This window comes from Myotis daubentonii, chromosome 16 (assembly GCF_963259705.1).
Source record: "Myotis daubentonii chromosome 16, mMyoDau2.1, whole genome shotgun sequence".
NCBI classification, from domain to species: domain Eukaryota; kingdom Metazoa; phylum Chordata; class Mammalia; order Chiroptera; family Vespertilionidae; genus Myotis; species Myotis daubentonii.
Window position 1 is genome coordinate 4165216 of NC_081855.1, and position 15935 is coordinate 4181150.

Here is a 15935-nt window from a genome sequence, read left to right on the forward strand (position 1 = left end):
TGGGAGGGCTTTGATCTTGCAGGCGGTGCTGGGCTGTGACCATTGTAACGGGGTGAGTAGGAGGTGGGGTATCTGGGAGTATGAAGGACACCCACTCTTGATGTGAAAGCCATAACATGAAAGATCCCATTCATCAATTTTTTATTGATTGCAAGTTAAAATGATACTTTCGATACATTGGATTAAATAAAATATATGGCGGAAATTAATTTCACCTGCTTCTTTGTGCTTTTGTAATGTGGCTTATTGAGCTCACAACCCAGCATGTGCCCACCAGGAATATAACTTTGGCCTCCTGGTTCGTAGGTCAATCTTATGGGTGTGGCTTAGACTGCTGAAGTGGGTATAACTGGGTATGTATGTTTTCTCCTGGTCTTTGCCAATATAATATTGCAGTTAACTTATGTAGCAGAAATAACCTTTTTTCATACTTTGGCTTATCCATCTACCTATCTATTATCTATCTATCTATCTAAAAGCCAAAGTGACTGGCTGCCTGCTGCTTCACGCACTATATCCCTTGGGGGATGTTGGGCTGCCGGGTCCCAGATTGCAAGAGGGTGCAGGCCAGGCTGAGGGACCCCACCAGTGCACGAATTTGCGCACTGGGCCTCTAGTTCCATGTGAGATTGATGAATCACTTTCTAAAGGGTTATATACCATTATACTCTTTCACCAGTATTGGGGTCAAATCCCTGAGAAAAAGAGTGCTGAAAATGTAAAAAAAAGCCCTGGCTGGTTTGGCTCAGTGGATAGAGCCTTGGCCTGTGGACTGAAAGGTCCCGGGTTTGATTCCGGTCAGGGCACATGTCCGGGTTGCAGGTGTGATCCCCAGTAGGGGGCGTGCAGGAGGCAGCAGATCAATGATTCTCTCTCATTGATGTTTCTAGCTTTCTCAAGGAAGGAAGGGAGGGAGGGAGGGAGGAAAGAAAGAAGGAAGGAAGGAAGGAAATATAAAAAAATTACTTTAGTTTTGGAATTTATCTTGCTTTGTTTAGCTTTACATTTCTGTCCCCTCTCTCCCCATACCGACCTAGGTTCACATACTGCATTTCATTGTCACTTGTCTTTAATCTCTTTTAATCTAGAGCAGTGGTTCTTAACTGGGGGAGGGGGTGGTATGGATTTTGTCCCTAGAAGACAGAAATGTCTGGAGACATTTTTTCCATTGTCACGATTGAGGGGGTCACTACTTGCATCCCGTGAATAGAGGCCAGGGATGCTGCTAAGACATCCTCCAGCACTCAGGACAGCTCCCGCGCCAGTTATCTGTCCCGGAGTGTCAGTGGTGATGAGACTGAGAAGCACTGATCTAAAGCAGTCCTTCTACTTTTTTCTTTAGTGACATTGACCTTTTTGTAAAAATTGGAGTAGAAGTCACTTAACATAATTAACCATCGAGAAATACACAGTTCACTGGCATTTAGTACATTCAGAGTGTTGCCATTTCTTTCTAGTTTCAAACTTTTTATCACCCAGAAGAACATTCCTACCCTAAGTCAGTGGTTCTCAACCTTCTGGCCCTTTAAATACAGTTCCTCATGTTGTGACCCAACCATAAAATTGTTTTCGTTGCTACTTCATAACTGTAATGTTGCTACTGTTATGAATCGTCATGTAAATATCTGATATGCAGGATGGTCTTAGGCGACCGCTGTGAAAGGGTCGTTCGACCGCCAAAGGGGTCGCGACCCACAGGTTGAGAACCGCTGCATTAAGTAATCACACCCCATGTGCCCCAGGGAGTTCACTCTGCCTCTGTCCCTGTGAATGTGCCTATTCTGGACATTTCATCTAAGTGGAATTATACAGTGTGACCTTTGCATTCGGTTTCTTTCACTTAGCATGTCTTCAGAGTTCATCCGAAGATGCATGTACCTTTTGAAGGCTGAGTAACATTCCATTGTATGGATATGCCACAGTTTGCTTATCCATTCATTCATTGATGGATATTGGACTGTGTCTAACTTTGACTATAATGCTGCTATGGGCATTCATGTACAGGTTTCTTGTAAACATATAATTTCATTTCTCCAAGGTCTATACCTAGGATTAGAATTGCTGGTTCCTATAATAATTGTATGTTTAATTTTTTTGAGGAATCACCAAACTGTTTTTCATAGCAGCTGTACTATTTTACATTCCTACCAGCAATGTGCAAACGTTCCAGTTTCTCCATATCCTTATTAACACTTATTTTCTGATTTTGTTATTATAGTCATTGTTAACTGAAAAATAATATCAATTCATCAAAAAGGATTTATTCAGGAAAAGGGAAGATTTGCAACCTAGTGCATGCAGATATGGGAAGCCGGGTGCACTCCGGCCTGTGTGCTGACATGGAGGGCATTTATAGAAGGGAAAGGAAGTTAAAGGAAGGGGAAATGAGAACCACAGAGCTTTATATAAACAGAGCTCTCCCTGAGGGTTACTCTCAGTTACCTAGAGTGCAAGTGGGCTTGACAGGGTACTTCGTTGTAGTTTTGATAGGCGTTTCCCTAATGACTAGTGATGTTGAGTGTCTTTCCATGTGTTTGTTGTCCATTTGTTTATCTTTTTTTTGAGAAATGTTTATTCAAATCCTTTGCCCAATGCATGAAATTCACTCAAGAGGCTCGGCCCTCACAGCCCCGGCTTTGTGCGGAAGGTTGTTCTGCTGTTTGGTCTAATACGCCTATTAGTTCTTTATTATATAGGAAGGGTTCTTTATATATTCTGGACAGCAGACTCTTACCAGACATGATATGCGAATATTTTCTCTCATTCTGTAGGTTGTCTTTACTTTCTTGTGTCCTTTGATGCACAAAAGGCTTTAATTTACTTAGTTCAGTTTACATATTTTTTTTATTTTATTGATTTTTTACAGAGAGGAAGGGAGAGAGATAGAGAGTTAGAAACATCGATGAGAGAGAAACATCGATCAGCTGCCTCCTGCACCTCTCCTACTGGGGACATGCCCGCAACCCAGGTACATGCCCTTGACCGGAATCGAACCTGGGACCTTTCAGTCCGCAGGCCGACGCTCTATCCACTGAGCCAAACCGGTTTCGGCCAGTTTACTTATTTTTATATTTGTTGCTTATCTTTTGATGTCATAGCTTAAGAATCCATTGCCAAATTCAAGGTCATGATGATTTACTCCCAGCTTTTCTACTTAGAATTTGACAGTTTTAGCTCTTATTTTTAGGCCTTTGCGTTGATTTTTGTGTATGGTGTGAGATAGGAGTCCAGCTTCAATTTTTCAAGCACCATTTATTGAAAAGACTTTTCTTTCCCCACTGAATGTTCCTGACACCCTTATGAAAAATCAGTTCTAAGTGTCTATTGGTGGAAGAATGGATAAAGAAAATGTGTATATTATTCAGCCATAAAAAAGAAGGAAATCCTGCCATTTGTGACCACATGAAAGGACCTTGAGTGTATTATCTAAGTGAAATAAGTCAGAGAAAGACAAATAATGTGTGATCTCACTTATATGTGGAATCTTAAAAACACACACAACAACAAACTCATGGAAACAAAGTAGAATGGTAGTGGCCAGGGCTGGGGAATGGAGGAAATGTTGGTCAGAGGGTACAAACTTCCAGTTAGAAAATGTGTAAGTTCTGGAGATCTAATGTACGTCATGGTGACTATAGTTGTTAATAGTATTGTATTATATACTTAAAAGTTGCTGAGAGAGTAGATTTGAAGTGTTCACAACACACACACACAAATTGTAATCATGAGAGGTGATGGATGTGTTGACTAATATTTTTGTGGGAATCATTTTGTAATATACACCGAGTGGCCAGATTATTATGACCACCCCATCAGTACTTCGTTGGGTCACCTTTTGCCTTCAATACTGCGGTGATTCTTCTTGGCGTTGACTCCACGAGATGTTGAAAGGTGATTTGAGGAATCTGACACCATGCCTGATGAATAGCACTGTCCAGTTCTGTGAGATTTGATGTTGTGGAACCAGCTGCCTGATGGCTCTTTTAACTTCGTCCCACAAATGCTCAATTGGATTGAGATCTGGTGATTGTGGGGGACACCTAAGCAAGGTAAAGTCTCCCTCATGTTCTTGAAACCACTCCTGCACAATACGAGCACCGTGGCATGGCGCATTGTCTTGTTGGAAGAAGCCATCTCCGTTGGGATACGCCATCAACATGATAGGATGAACTTGATCAGCAACGATACTTAGGTATGTTGTGCTATTCAGACGTTGTTCCACACGAATTAAAGGGCCCAAATCATGCCAGGGAAACATGCCCCAAACCATAACACTGCCCCCACCAGCTTGAAGGGTTGTACTCATGCATGTGGGGTGCATGCTTTCATGCTGTTTCCACCAAATTCTCACTCTGCCATCTGCATGATGCAACTAGAAACGTGATTCATCAGACCACATGACTTTTTTCCAATGCTCGACTGTCCAATCCTTGTGTTCCTGTGCGAATTGGAGACGTTTTAGCTTGGTAACTGCAGACAGCAAAGGTGTTCAAACAGGCCTTTGGCTGTTTTGCTGATACTCGCTCCATGGCTCCGAGCACCAGCAATCATCCCATGTTCAAAGGCTGTTAAAATCGAGTTGTTTACCCATATCTTCAGAAAAAAGTCATTTCTACTGTCGTGGTAAACAGCCTGCTTCCCTATTTATAATGGTCTGGCCCTTTAGCAACTTCAGCGTGAAATTATAGCTAATTTGCCTACAAACGTCAGGTGGTCATAATAATCTGGCCACTCAGTGTATATGTGTATCAAAACATGAGGTTGTACACCTTAAACTCACACAGTGTTAGATGCCAATTATATCTCATAAAGTTGGGGGAAAACCCATTGGCCATAGGTGTTTGGGTTTACTTCTAGACTCAGTTCTGTTGCATTGATCTATATGTCTGTCTTTATGCCATTACCTACATTGTTGATTAATAAAGCTTAATATCAACTGTAATTGAAAAATAAAATAATAAAGTTTTGTAATAGGTTTAAAAATAGGAAAATGTGAGTCTTCTACCTTTATTCTTCCATTTTTTAAAGGATTTTGGCTATTTGGGGGTCTTATGTTTCCAGATGAATTTTATTTTCAGTTTATTTCTGCAGAAGCAGCAGTTGGGGTTCGATAGGGTTGCATTCACTCTCCAGACCCCTTTGGGAAGCATTGCCGTCTTAATCCTAAGTGTTCTGACCTATAAACATGGATTGCTTTCCTTGTGTTTTCTTTAATTTCTTTTAACGGTGTTTTATAGTTTTCAGTGTACAAGTCTTTCACCTCCTTCGTTCAATTCATTCCTCGGTATTTTATTCTCTTTGTCACTTTTTAAATGGAGTTGGTTTTTTAATTTCCACATCAGATTGTTCATTACTAGTGTGTATAAACAATTGAATTTTGTGTGTTGATCTTGTATCTTACATACAACTTTAGTGAATTTGTGTATTCAGTAGTTTTTTTGTAGATTCTTTCTTATTTTCTACTAGAGGCCTGGTGCATGAAATTTGTCAACTGGGTGGGGCGGGGTCCCTCAGCCCGGCCTGCGCCCTCTTGTAGTCTGGGGCTCTCGCAGTCTGGGACCCCTTGCTCCTTACTGCCCACCACCGCTGCTGCGCTCATCAGCCGTTAGCCTGGCTTCTGTCTGAGTGGTGCTCCCCCTGTGGGAGCGCACTGACCACCAGGGGGCAGCTCCTGCATTGAGCACCTGCCCCCTGGTGGTCAGTGCACCTCATAGCGATTGGTTGTTCTAGTCGTTCCGCCGTAATGGTCACTTAGGCTTTTGTTATATAGATTTGTAGGATCATGTCATCTGCTAATAGATATAGAGATAGCTACTACTTCCTATCCATCTGGGTGATTTTTTTTCTTTTTTTGTAGAATTGCCCTAACTAGCACTGCCAGTCTAGTGTTGACTAGCAATGGGGAAAGTGGGCATCCTTGTCCTATTCTTGATCTTAGGGGAAAGTTTTTAGTCTTTGACTAACTATATGAAGTTAGCGCTGAGTTTTTCATGGTTACTCTTTATCAGTGAGGAAGTTCCCTCTATTTCTAGTTTTTGGGGGTTTTTTATAATGAGACACTGACTTTTTAAAGGCTTTAGCTTTTTAATATAGAAACTTCTGTGCATGTGTTTTATTCTGACCAGTGCTGATTCCTAAAGAAAAGCCCCCAATCACAGTTGTTGGTGATGTGGGAGGAAGGATCGCCATTATTGTGGTATGTAAACTTCTTTTATTATTAATTGTTTTATTTACCATTGTTACTTTGTTAACTTATTTGTTAATTGTGCGGGGTTAGTGGTATGTCCAGGTAAGTCTCATTTGTTTGAGTTGGTGCCTTGCACTAAATGTTTCTGTTGGTCCCAAAACAGAAAATTGTTACCATTAGTTTATTAATTGCTAATTACTTTGTTAACTAAATAGCTGTTTATCATAACATGAAAAATTGTTTTGTGATCAAAATAGGATACAAAATTGATTATAACTGTTTAAGACACACATCCTCTCTCACTGCAAAAAGCCAGTGCACAGAAGAATACATAATACCTATATTATAGTTTAACTAATAAACTGAGCACATGGGTACTCACTGCTCAGCTTGGAGCAAGAACACTGGCGTGTTCCCTTCAGCGCCCAGGGCTTTCCCTGGCCTCTCTGCTCTCTTCCCACCAGAGCTGGTCACTGCCAGGCTGATGGCTGACAGTACAGCAGTGGTGGTGGGAGCCTCTCCCGCCTCCTCAGCTGTTTGCAGACTGTGAGAGGGCCCAGGCCGGGCTGAGGAACCCTCCCGAGTGCACAAATTTTTGTGCACCGGGCCTCTAGTCCATATATATTTTAAAAGAGTTGTATATATATCCATACACACAAGGTGGGCAAAGTAGGTTTATAGTTGTTCATAGAGGAAAGAATACAATTATTAATAAATACTAATACAAGAATAAACTCTGTTTCGCATACACACAACTATCAACTTATTTTTGCCCCACTCTGTATATAAAATACATGAATATTTAATCAATCTTGGACAATGCTTGATACCCTCATGGGCTGAAATAGCTGGTAGCCTGGGTATAACAGGAAAGACGCAGGTTTTTTTCCTGTTTCTCCTCTGTGTCTCTTTACTGCTCACAAAACACTTCCCTTCTGGTCCCCGGAGTGTGAGGCTTCCCCACATCGAGTCATTCTCTGCTGCAGTTTAGCTCAGAATCTGTCTACCCGGAAATAGTGCCAGATCCCACAGGCTAAGGGCCCAGCCCCAGGAGGCTGCTGCCCCCACCTTCAGCTGCTGTTCACAAGTAACAGGTTACCCACAACTTCTGTACGATTTGGCTACAAACGGGGGTTCCCACGACCCCTCCTTGGTTGAGTTAACTTGCTGGGGCAGCTCGCAGGCCCAGGGGAGCTCACTGACCATTTTATTAAAGGACAGGACAGAGGACACGGAGCGGCCAGGTGAAGAGCGACAGAGGCTGAGGGCTGGGAGGCCCGAGCTCAGAGGCTTCTGTCCCTGTGGAGCTGGGTGTGTCACCCTCCTGGTTCCTGGACTTGGGAGCTCTCTGCAGCCCCTGCTCCTGGGATTTCGGAGCTTCCTCGTGGAGGCAAGGCCGGCATTCGCTCCATTTCCAGCCCCTCTCCCCTGGCTGAGAATAGGGGAGGGGCGACACTCCCAGGCCTCCGGTCATGGAATGTTCTTTCCAGCGACCAGCCCCACCCAGGGGCCACCCAGCATCACCCCATGAGAACAAAGGTGGTCCTATCACCCAGGAAGTTAGCAGGTCTCCGGAGCCGTGTCCCAGACGCCGAGGCCAGAGGCCTTCACCTAGACATTGTTGGTCCATATATTAGACACCACTGAACTGGGTACATCGTTAAAAATTATAATTAGGGTTTTTCCCCCCATTATACAAATATGTAAAAAACACGTATTTCCCATAAGCACAGTGGAGAAAATTTGGACAATAAGGAAAAGTAGCAAGAAAAAGGAAGAACCACCCAGTCTTGCCGTTTTACTGTGTATTTAAAAAACAAAAACATTCAGCAAACGTATTTGGAGCAGCTGCATGGTGCGGGCACAGTTCTGGACGTGGGGATATAGAGCCGGAAGCCCCAGGGAGCATGGAGGTGGCAGAGACAAGGCCTCTGTGAGTGACAGGCCTGCAGGGTGGCTTTGAAGGCTGGAGGGAGTGCAGTGGGAGCGTGCGGCGTGCAGCTGCACATGTTAACACGGAACAGCAAACTTGTTACCAGAAATTAGACCCTTTCTTTTCCAGGCTGTCCAAACCCATCGTTACCAGCGTGCTCATGTGCTCAATCTGTAATTGACAGGATGACATTATCGATGACGTGGACAGCTTTCTCGCTGCAGCAGAGACCCTGAAGGAAAGAGGGGCGTATAAGATCTTCGTGATGGCGACGCATGGCTTGTTATCTTCCGATGCCCCCCGACTGATTGAGGAATCTGCCATCGACGAGGTAACAGCCAGCATGTGTGGGCACACCTGCCCTGCCATTCTGGCTCCTTCTGAGCTGTAGTTACAGAGGGTGGTGAAGAAGGAGCTATTTTGTAGTTAAGCATGGATTAAAAACCCAGGTTATGTTTGTGTTTCATCACTGTAGCCTCGGTCCTTGGCCCATAGTGGTAGTTAACAGTTCTGATAGCTCGGGAGTGGAGCAGGAGTCTGTGCTGGCACTGCGTGCGGCCCCTCTCTGAGCTCCTCGCAGCCGCAAGGCCCCTGCAGCACCTGGAGAGGAGTCATTGAGCATCAGAAAAGCCGGTGACGGCAGGCCCGGCAGCTTCTAGGCTGAGCCATTTCGGTTCAGACCTTCGTTTGCCTGATGCCAAAGCCGCCTCTCTCCCAAGTGCAGCTGCCTGTGACGTGAGATTAGGAGAGGAAGCCATAGGCGATCTTCCTCAGCCACCTCTGGCTCCCGTGTGGCGGCAGGAAGGCTGTCCAGTGCACTAGCCCTGCTTTATGCACCTCCCTTATTCCAGAGGCTCACCAGGAAACGGGATTGGCATGTAAATCACATTTTTATTCTCTCTTAAATAGTAAAAGTGCTGTCCCCGTAGATTCCTGGCTATTGAATCTTAAATTAGTTAAACTTTTACTTTTCCAAGTCTCAAAACTTGTTTTTGTTCATCTTCCCCAGAGGATATTTTCCCATTGATTTATAGAGGGAGTGGAAGAGAAGGGAGCAACAGAGGGAGAAACATGATGTGAGAGAGAGACATCCATTGGTTGCCTCCTGCATGGGCCCTGACCAGAGCCAGGGATTGAGCCCGCAACTGAAGTACGTGCCCTTGACTAGAATTGAACCCAGAACCCCTGAGTCCGCAGGCCGACGTTCTATTCACTGAGCCAAACCTCCTAGGGCCAAGTCTCACATCTTTACTCTTCACATTAGATCTCCTGAGCCTCTCTGTTTGTTGTCTGATGGGTTCAAGATGCCTTAGTACAGACCAAAGGCCAGACTTGCATGTCTCTAATCAACCCAGCCTCCTTGCTTAGCTGGACGAAGAACTGAGAATGACATTAGAGGCATTCAAGGAGGCAAAACTGGCAATACGGAATTCACATGTTAAGTAAGTGAGAAGCCTTCTGGGCCAGGGCAGCATCGTCGTCCCCCCTACCCCAGGCTGTCCACATGGCACTAGGACCGGCTCTCACAGGTGCTGCATGGGGGCTTGTTAGAAATAGCAAAGCAGAGCAAGGTGCAGAGGGGCTGCTGGAGCCCGGCTTCCTGGAGCAGAGGGTGGTTCCAAGGAAGCGAGGCGCCAGCCGAGGCCGGGCGAGTCTGACAGAGCGCGAGTGGAGGGCCGCCCCGGGTGCCTTTGCGCCTGACAGCACTCACTGATGTGCAGAACCACCTTGGGACAAGGCACCAGTGGCTGAGCTGGTTAGGAAGCAAAGGGTCTCATTCACACTTACACACAGAACATAGCTGCTCTGTAGTGTGTACAGTTTTGAACAGTAATGGCAGGATCAACACGTTAGGTGGGAGCTGGGAGAAGTGGAAGAAAGCTAATTTCCCTTATTTCCAAGCAGGAGCCAGTGGATAGTGCTTGGAGTTGATAAGTCGTGCTTTGAAGTGTTTTTATTTCTTCTTTGAAATTGAAAGTAGTTAAATTAAATGCCCAGATAGGCACCTACACATAGTACATTCGTGGTTGCTGGGGTGGGGGGAGGGTCACTAGGAGTGCAGCTCAGGTCACAGGGCTGCTTTCTGGGGAGATGCTGACACAGCTCTGAATGTTCCAAACCACTGAACGGCACACTTTATGGCGATGAATCGGGCTGTCCCCAGAGAACAGCATCATGATTTCCAGTGTTTGAGAGGAAATTGATGGAAAAGTTGGCAGTACTTGATTTGCATGCACAAAATAAAATTATTGTCCACCTTAGAAAACAGCAGGTGAATTGTATGGTATGGGAATTATATCTCAGTAAATCTGTTATTTTAAAAAATGGTTAGAATAAAGTTGGAAAATTCATTTTTCACTGAGGGTGGTTAATTTATTGAGAAAAACAGCCCACAAGGTCACCACAGCGCACTCCAGGCTGCGCTTTGCCAGCCCGGCCCCTGCGCCTTCATTCTGTGTGAGTGGTGCAGTCAATTCTGTGATACCAGTGGGGAGGTATTTCCCTCCTTTGAAACTTATAATGAGACTTATATAACCTTTTATGTTTCCATTTTTGTTTAGTTACCAGGAAGATCAAGTGCCAAATGATTAGTCATTAATTAGTTAAGGCTAGGTTTTCATGTCCCCAGTGCTGGCAATGCATATGTCTGACTGTCCAGCTCTGTTGTAGCATCTCCTTCTGTATTTGCTTCTTTTTTAAAAATTTAATTAATTTATGTTTAAGGATATTTATTGTTGAGAGTATTACAGATATCTCCCTTTTCCCCCATTGCCCCTCTCCACCTGGTCCCTGTCCCACCCCAGGCCTTCACCATCCTACTGTCTGTGTCCATAGGTAAGATCTTTGGTTAATCTCTTCCCGTGTCCCCATCCCCTTCTCTCTGAGATTCATCAGTCTGTTCCATGTTTCCATGCCTCTGATTCTATTTTATTTACCAGTTTATTTTGTTCACTAGATTTCTTGTTCATTTATTTTGATTTTTTTAAGCTTTTATTTATTTATTTATTTAGTTAATCCTCACCCGAGGATATTTTTATATTGATTTTTTAGAGAGAGTGGAAGGGAGAAGGAGAGACAGAAAAAAACATCTATGTGAGAAACATCGATTGGTTGCCTCCTGCATGAACCTGGACCAGGGCCAGAGAACCTGAAACCAAGGTATGTGCCCTGACTAGAATCAAACCCAGCACCTGAACTTCAGTCTGCAAGCTGATGCTCTGTGCACTGAGCCAAACCTGCTAGGGCATGATTTTTAGATTCAGTTTTTGATAGATATGCATGTGTTGCCATTTTTTATTCATATTTTTTATCTCTTCTTCTTTTTCTTTCTTCTTTCTTCTTCCTCTTCCTTTTCTTAAAGAATACCTTTCAACATTTCATGTAATACTGGTTTGGTGGTGATGAACTCCTTTAGCTTTTTCTTGTCTGGGAAGCTCTTTATCTGACCTTCAGTCTAAATGAGAGCTTTGCTGGGTAGAGTAATCCTGGTTGTAGGTCCTTGCTATTCATCACTTTGAATATTTCTTGCTACTCCCTTAGGCCTGCAAAGTTTCTGTTGAGGAATCAGCTGACAGTCATATCGGCGCTCCCTTGTAGGTAACAGCTTTTCTCTTGTTGCTTTTAAGATTCTTACTTTGTCTTTAGCCCTTTGCATTTTAATTATGATGTGTCTTGGTGTGGGCCTCTTTGGGTTTCTCTTGTTTGGGACTCTCTCTACTTCCTGGACATGTAAGTATTTCTCCTGGTAGGGGAAGTTTTCTCTCAAATAGGTTTTCAATATCTTGCTCTCTCTTCTCCTTCTGGACCCCCATAATATTAGTGTTGGTACACTTGAAGTTGCCCCAGAGTCTCCTTACACTGTCTTCATATTTTTGGATTCTTTTTTCTTTTTGCTCTTCTGGTTGGATGTTTTTTGCTTCCTCATATTTCAAATTGTTGATTTGATTCTTGGAATCCTCTGCTCTACTGTTGAATCCCTGTAAATGATTCTTTATTTCAGTTAGTGTATGCTTAATTTCTGACTGGTCCTTTTTCATGTCTTTAACATTCTCACTAAGATCCTTGAAAGTCTCATAAAGATCCTTGAGTAACCTTATAACTGTGGTTTTGAACTCTGTATTGAGTAGTTTGCTTGCTTCCATTTTTTTCATTTGTGACACATTTCTTTGTCTCCACATTTTGGCTGCTTCCCTGTGTTTATTTCTGTGTATTAGGTAGAGCTGCTTTATCTCCTGGGATTGGTAGAGTGGCCTTATGTTGTAGGTGTCCTATAGGGCCCAGTGGCTCAGCCTCCCCAGTCACCTCAGCTGGGCACTCTAGGTGCGCCCCTGTATGGGCTGTGTGCACAGTCTTGTTGTAGTTGAGCTTTGGTTGCTGTTGGCATCACTGGGAGGGATTGAACTCCAGGCCAATTGGCTGTGAGGACGAGCTGCAACTACAGTGGATGAGCTGCTATGCAGGAGACAACCCTTTGGAGCAGGACTTGCTTCAAGTGGGGCTTTGGTGCTCACTGAGTCTGCCCCTTGAGAGTGTTGCTTGTGGGTGTGTAGAGTTGTAATCTGCTATGGTCTGAGCTGTCCACCAGGTGCACTGGCTCTGGGGCCTCCACAGAGGTGCAAAGTCAGCCACTGTCTGGGGCCACCTGGCTGCTATTTGCTATTTGTATTGGGCTTTGAGGTGCCCAGGCAAGGCCCAGCTGGGAAGCAAGGCAGGCTGGTGCTAGTGCCAGGTCTTGGGCCTTTTATTGATAGGTTTGGGGCATGCCGACACCAGCTATAGCTTGTTTTTAGCAGTCGGAAACCTGAGCCAGGACAGGCCATTCATATGGAAAAGCTGCTGCAAACAGCTTGGGTGGGGCTGCAAATTGGATGGGGCAGGGTCTCAGGAAGTCATCAGGTGGAGCAAACAGTGTGCTGCAGGCTCATGGAGACTCAGATATGGCCGCCAGTCAGCTCTGTGACGGGGTGGGGGTGGGGTGGTGGGGGTGACCCCTGCAAGCACCCCTGTCTGGAAGAAAGCAGTCCCCAAGTTTCTGACCCGATGTCAGTCCAGTTCCTTTCCACATGTGTCTGAGTCCCCCGGTGTTGGAGCTTGGAAGAGGCGGGACCATGGAAGTTCAGCGGGTCCGCGCCTCTGCCCCCTCCTACCAGTCTCAATGTGCCTTCTTCTTTCCTTCTCTAGTTGTAGCACTTCCATTCCGCAAGATTTCAGGCAATTCTGAATGGTGATTGTTCTGTATTTTAGTTGTAATTTCGATGTGGTTGTGGGAGGCAGTGAGTACCGCTGTTTACCTACACTGTCATCTTGGTTCCTTTATTTTTTAAAATATATTTTCATTGATTTTAGAGAGGAAAGGAGAGGGAAAGAGAAAGAAACACCAGTGTTGAGAGAAAATTATTGATCAGCTGCCTCCTGCATGCCTCCCATGCCTCCCATGCCCCCCACTGGGGATCAAGCCTGCAACCTGGGCACGTTCCCTGACCTAAATTCCCTGACTCAGGAATCCAACCATGACCTCTTGGTTCATAGGTCAGTGCTGATCCACTGAGCAACACCGGTTGGGTCTGTATGTGCTTCTATAGTGTAAATTGTCGCGCGTGCGCGCGTGTGTATGAATTCTCACCCAAGGATATTTTTCCATTGACTTTTAGGGAGAGTGGTAGAGAGAGGGAAAGGCAGAGAGAAACATCGATGTGAGAGAAACACATCGATTGGTTGCTTCCTTCACGCGCCCCGACCAGGGCCTGGGCCAGATCGGAGCCTGTAACCAAGGTACGTGCCCTTGACCAGAATTGAACCTGGGACCCTTTGGTCCGCAGGACGACGTTCTATCCACAGAGCCACACCAGCTAGGGCAGTGTGAACTGTCTTGAGCCTTATTTTTGAAGTAGGGAATGTATAAGTAATAAAAATTATTCCCATCACGTGTTTTTTAAGTTTTTTTTCCACTTGTAGCTATTGAAAAGTGCTTGTTTTCTCTTTTTTTCATTTTTATAAAATCTTAACTTTTTAAAATAACAGCTTTATTGAGATGTAATTCACATAGTATACATTTCACCCACTTAAAATATATATGATTCAGTGTTTTTAGTACATTCACAGAATTGTACATCACCATCATCAATTTTAGAACATTTCCCTGCGCCTAGAAGGAAACCTCATATGCATTAGCAGTCACCTTCCATTTCATCTCCATCCACCCAGCCCCAGGCAGCTGCTGCACTTACTCTCCTTTGTGTCTATAGATTTCCCTAATCCTGACCTTATACACCAATGCAGTCGTGCAATGTTATACGTACTTTCTGTCTCGCTCCTTTCACTCAGCGTGGTATCATCTATGTTGTAGCATGTGTGTCGGTTACTTCATTGTTTTTTGCTGAATTGTATGGAAAAAACACATTTTTACCTCTTCATTCATGGGAATTTGTGTTGTTGCACTTTTCTGAATATTGTGAATAATGCTGGTAGGATATTTGTGCACAAGCTTTTGTATAAATGTGTATTTTCATTTCTCTTAGGTTTATACCTAGGAGTAGAATTGCTGGGACATATGGTGACTCTATGTTTAAACTCTTAAAGACCTGCCAGACTGTTTTCCAACGCAGCTGGACCCTTTTCCATCCCTACAGTGATGTAGGGGCTCCAGTTTCTCCGCGCCCTTGTGAACACTTTATTATCTTTTTGCCTGTAGCTGTACTAGTGGGTCTAAGCCTAGCAGATCTTAGGCTAAGAAACATGGACTGAATTGTTGATGAAGGTATGGTAGACCCGCTGTCCTCTTCAGAGATTTGAGACTAGATCAGATTTCCAGGTTGCACCAGGAAGCTACTTGGTTTTATGCTGCTCTTGGTTTTTTTCTCTTGCTTCCAAGGTGGTGGTTACCAATACAATTCCACACGAAATCCAGAAGCTCCAGTGCCCCAAAATCAAAACTGTGGACATCAGCATGATCCTTTCCGAAGCCATCCGCCGGATTCACAACGGGGAGTCCATGTCCTACCTTTTCAGGAACATAGGCTTAGATGACTGAAGAGCTGTCTTTCCTTATGACTCCCAGGGGCAAACTGGAACGCGAGAATGTGCTGTGAGATATCAGGCCGGACTTGATGTATTTCCCAGGGGCCATTTGTGTTTTGTTCCTTTCTTGTTAATTACTATGAAGATAGACCAACTTTTTTTGTCGATGTGGTTGTTTGTGAGTATTTTGGGCAATTTTTATAAAAGAAAAACTGTATCCTCTTAAATAAAATAAGTTAAGACCTTGTTTTTAGTTTAACTATATAAAATATAACTTGGAAGAAGATTTTTAAGCCCACAAACAGCCTTTTTCCAAAATTGTTACAGCCCAAGTGCTTAAAAAATTTAATAAAATAAAATGGTCTACTTACTGTATGATACCTGCAATTGAAAAGCCAAAAAACCTATGCTGTTGAGTCCAGGAATAACATTTTTAGAAATGCTTTTATAGATAAGCATAAGGAATATGTGACCATTATTTATTTTCTGCAACAAAAGAAGGAATAAAAACTTACTGTGTTTGTGTGTGATTTTTTACCCTTTATGTTTTGGCAATTGTTTTATAACTAAAATAAAATGAAAGCTGAATATACATGTTGTGGATGTTGAGATGTTCGCCACATTGATTAAGTTTTCTCTGCTGCAACTTGTGGGATGACACGGTAGCCTCATAGGGATGCACCGAACCCTGCACGTTCCTAGATGTAGTCATTTGACTGGCAGGAGAGGGAATCATCCCCAGGCTGGTGGGTGGGTGGGGAGGGACCTTGCTCCTTGTTTGACAGCAGAGCCATTCTC

The 15935-nt window shown here is 44.1% G+C and overlaps 1 protein-coding gene across 9 annotated transcripts in view; it reads left to right on the forward strand.

The window, feature by feature from the left end:
* The window catches only part of PRPSAP2 (phosphoribosyl pyrophosphate synthetase associated protein 2), a 62734-nt gene extending 47005 nt beyond the window's left edge, over positions 1-15729 (forward strand). For 8 of the 9 annotated variants that reach the window (XM_059668420.1, XM_059668417.1, XM_059668413.1 and 5 more), the window contains 3 exons: positions 6126-6196; positions 8305-8451; positions 14992-15729. In XM_059668420.1, coding sequence (XP_059524403.1) covers positions 6126-6196; positions 8305-8451; positions 14992-15150 — 377 coding nt within the window. In that variant the 3' untranslated portion in view covers positions 15151-15729. The other variant, XM_059668418.1, reaches the window with a different exon arrangement.
* The last annotated feature ends 206 nt before the right edge of the window (positions 15730-15935 follow it).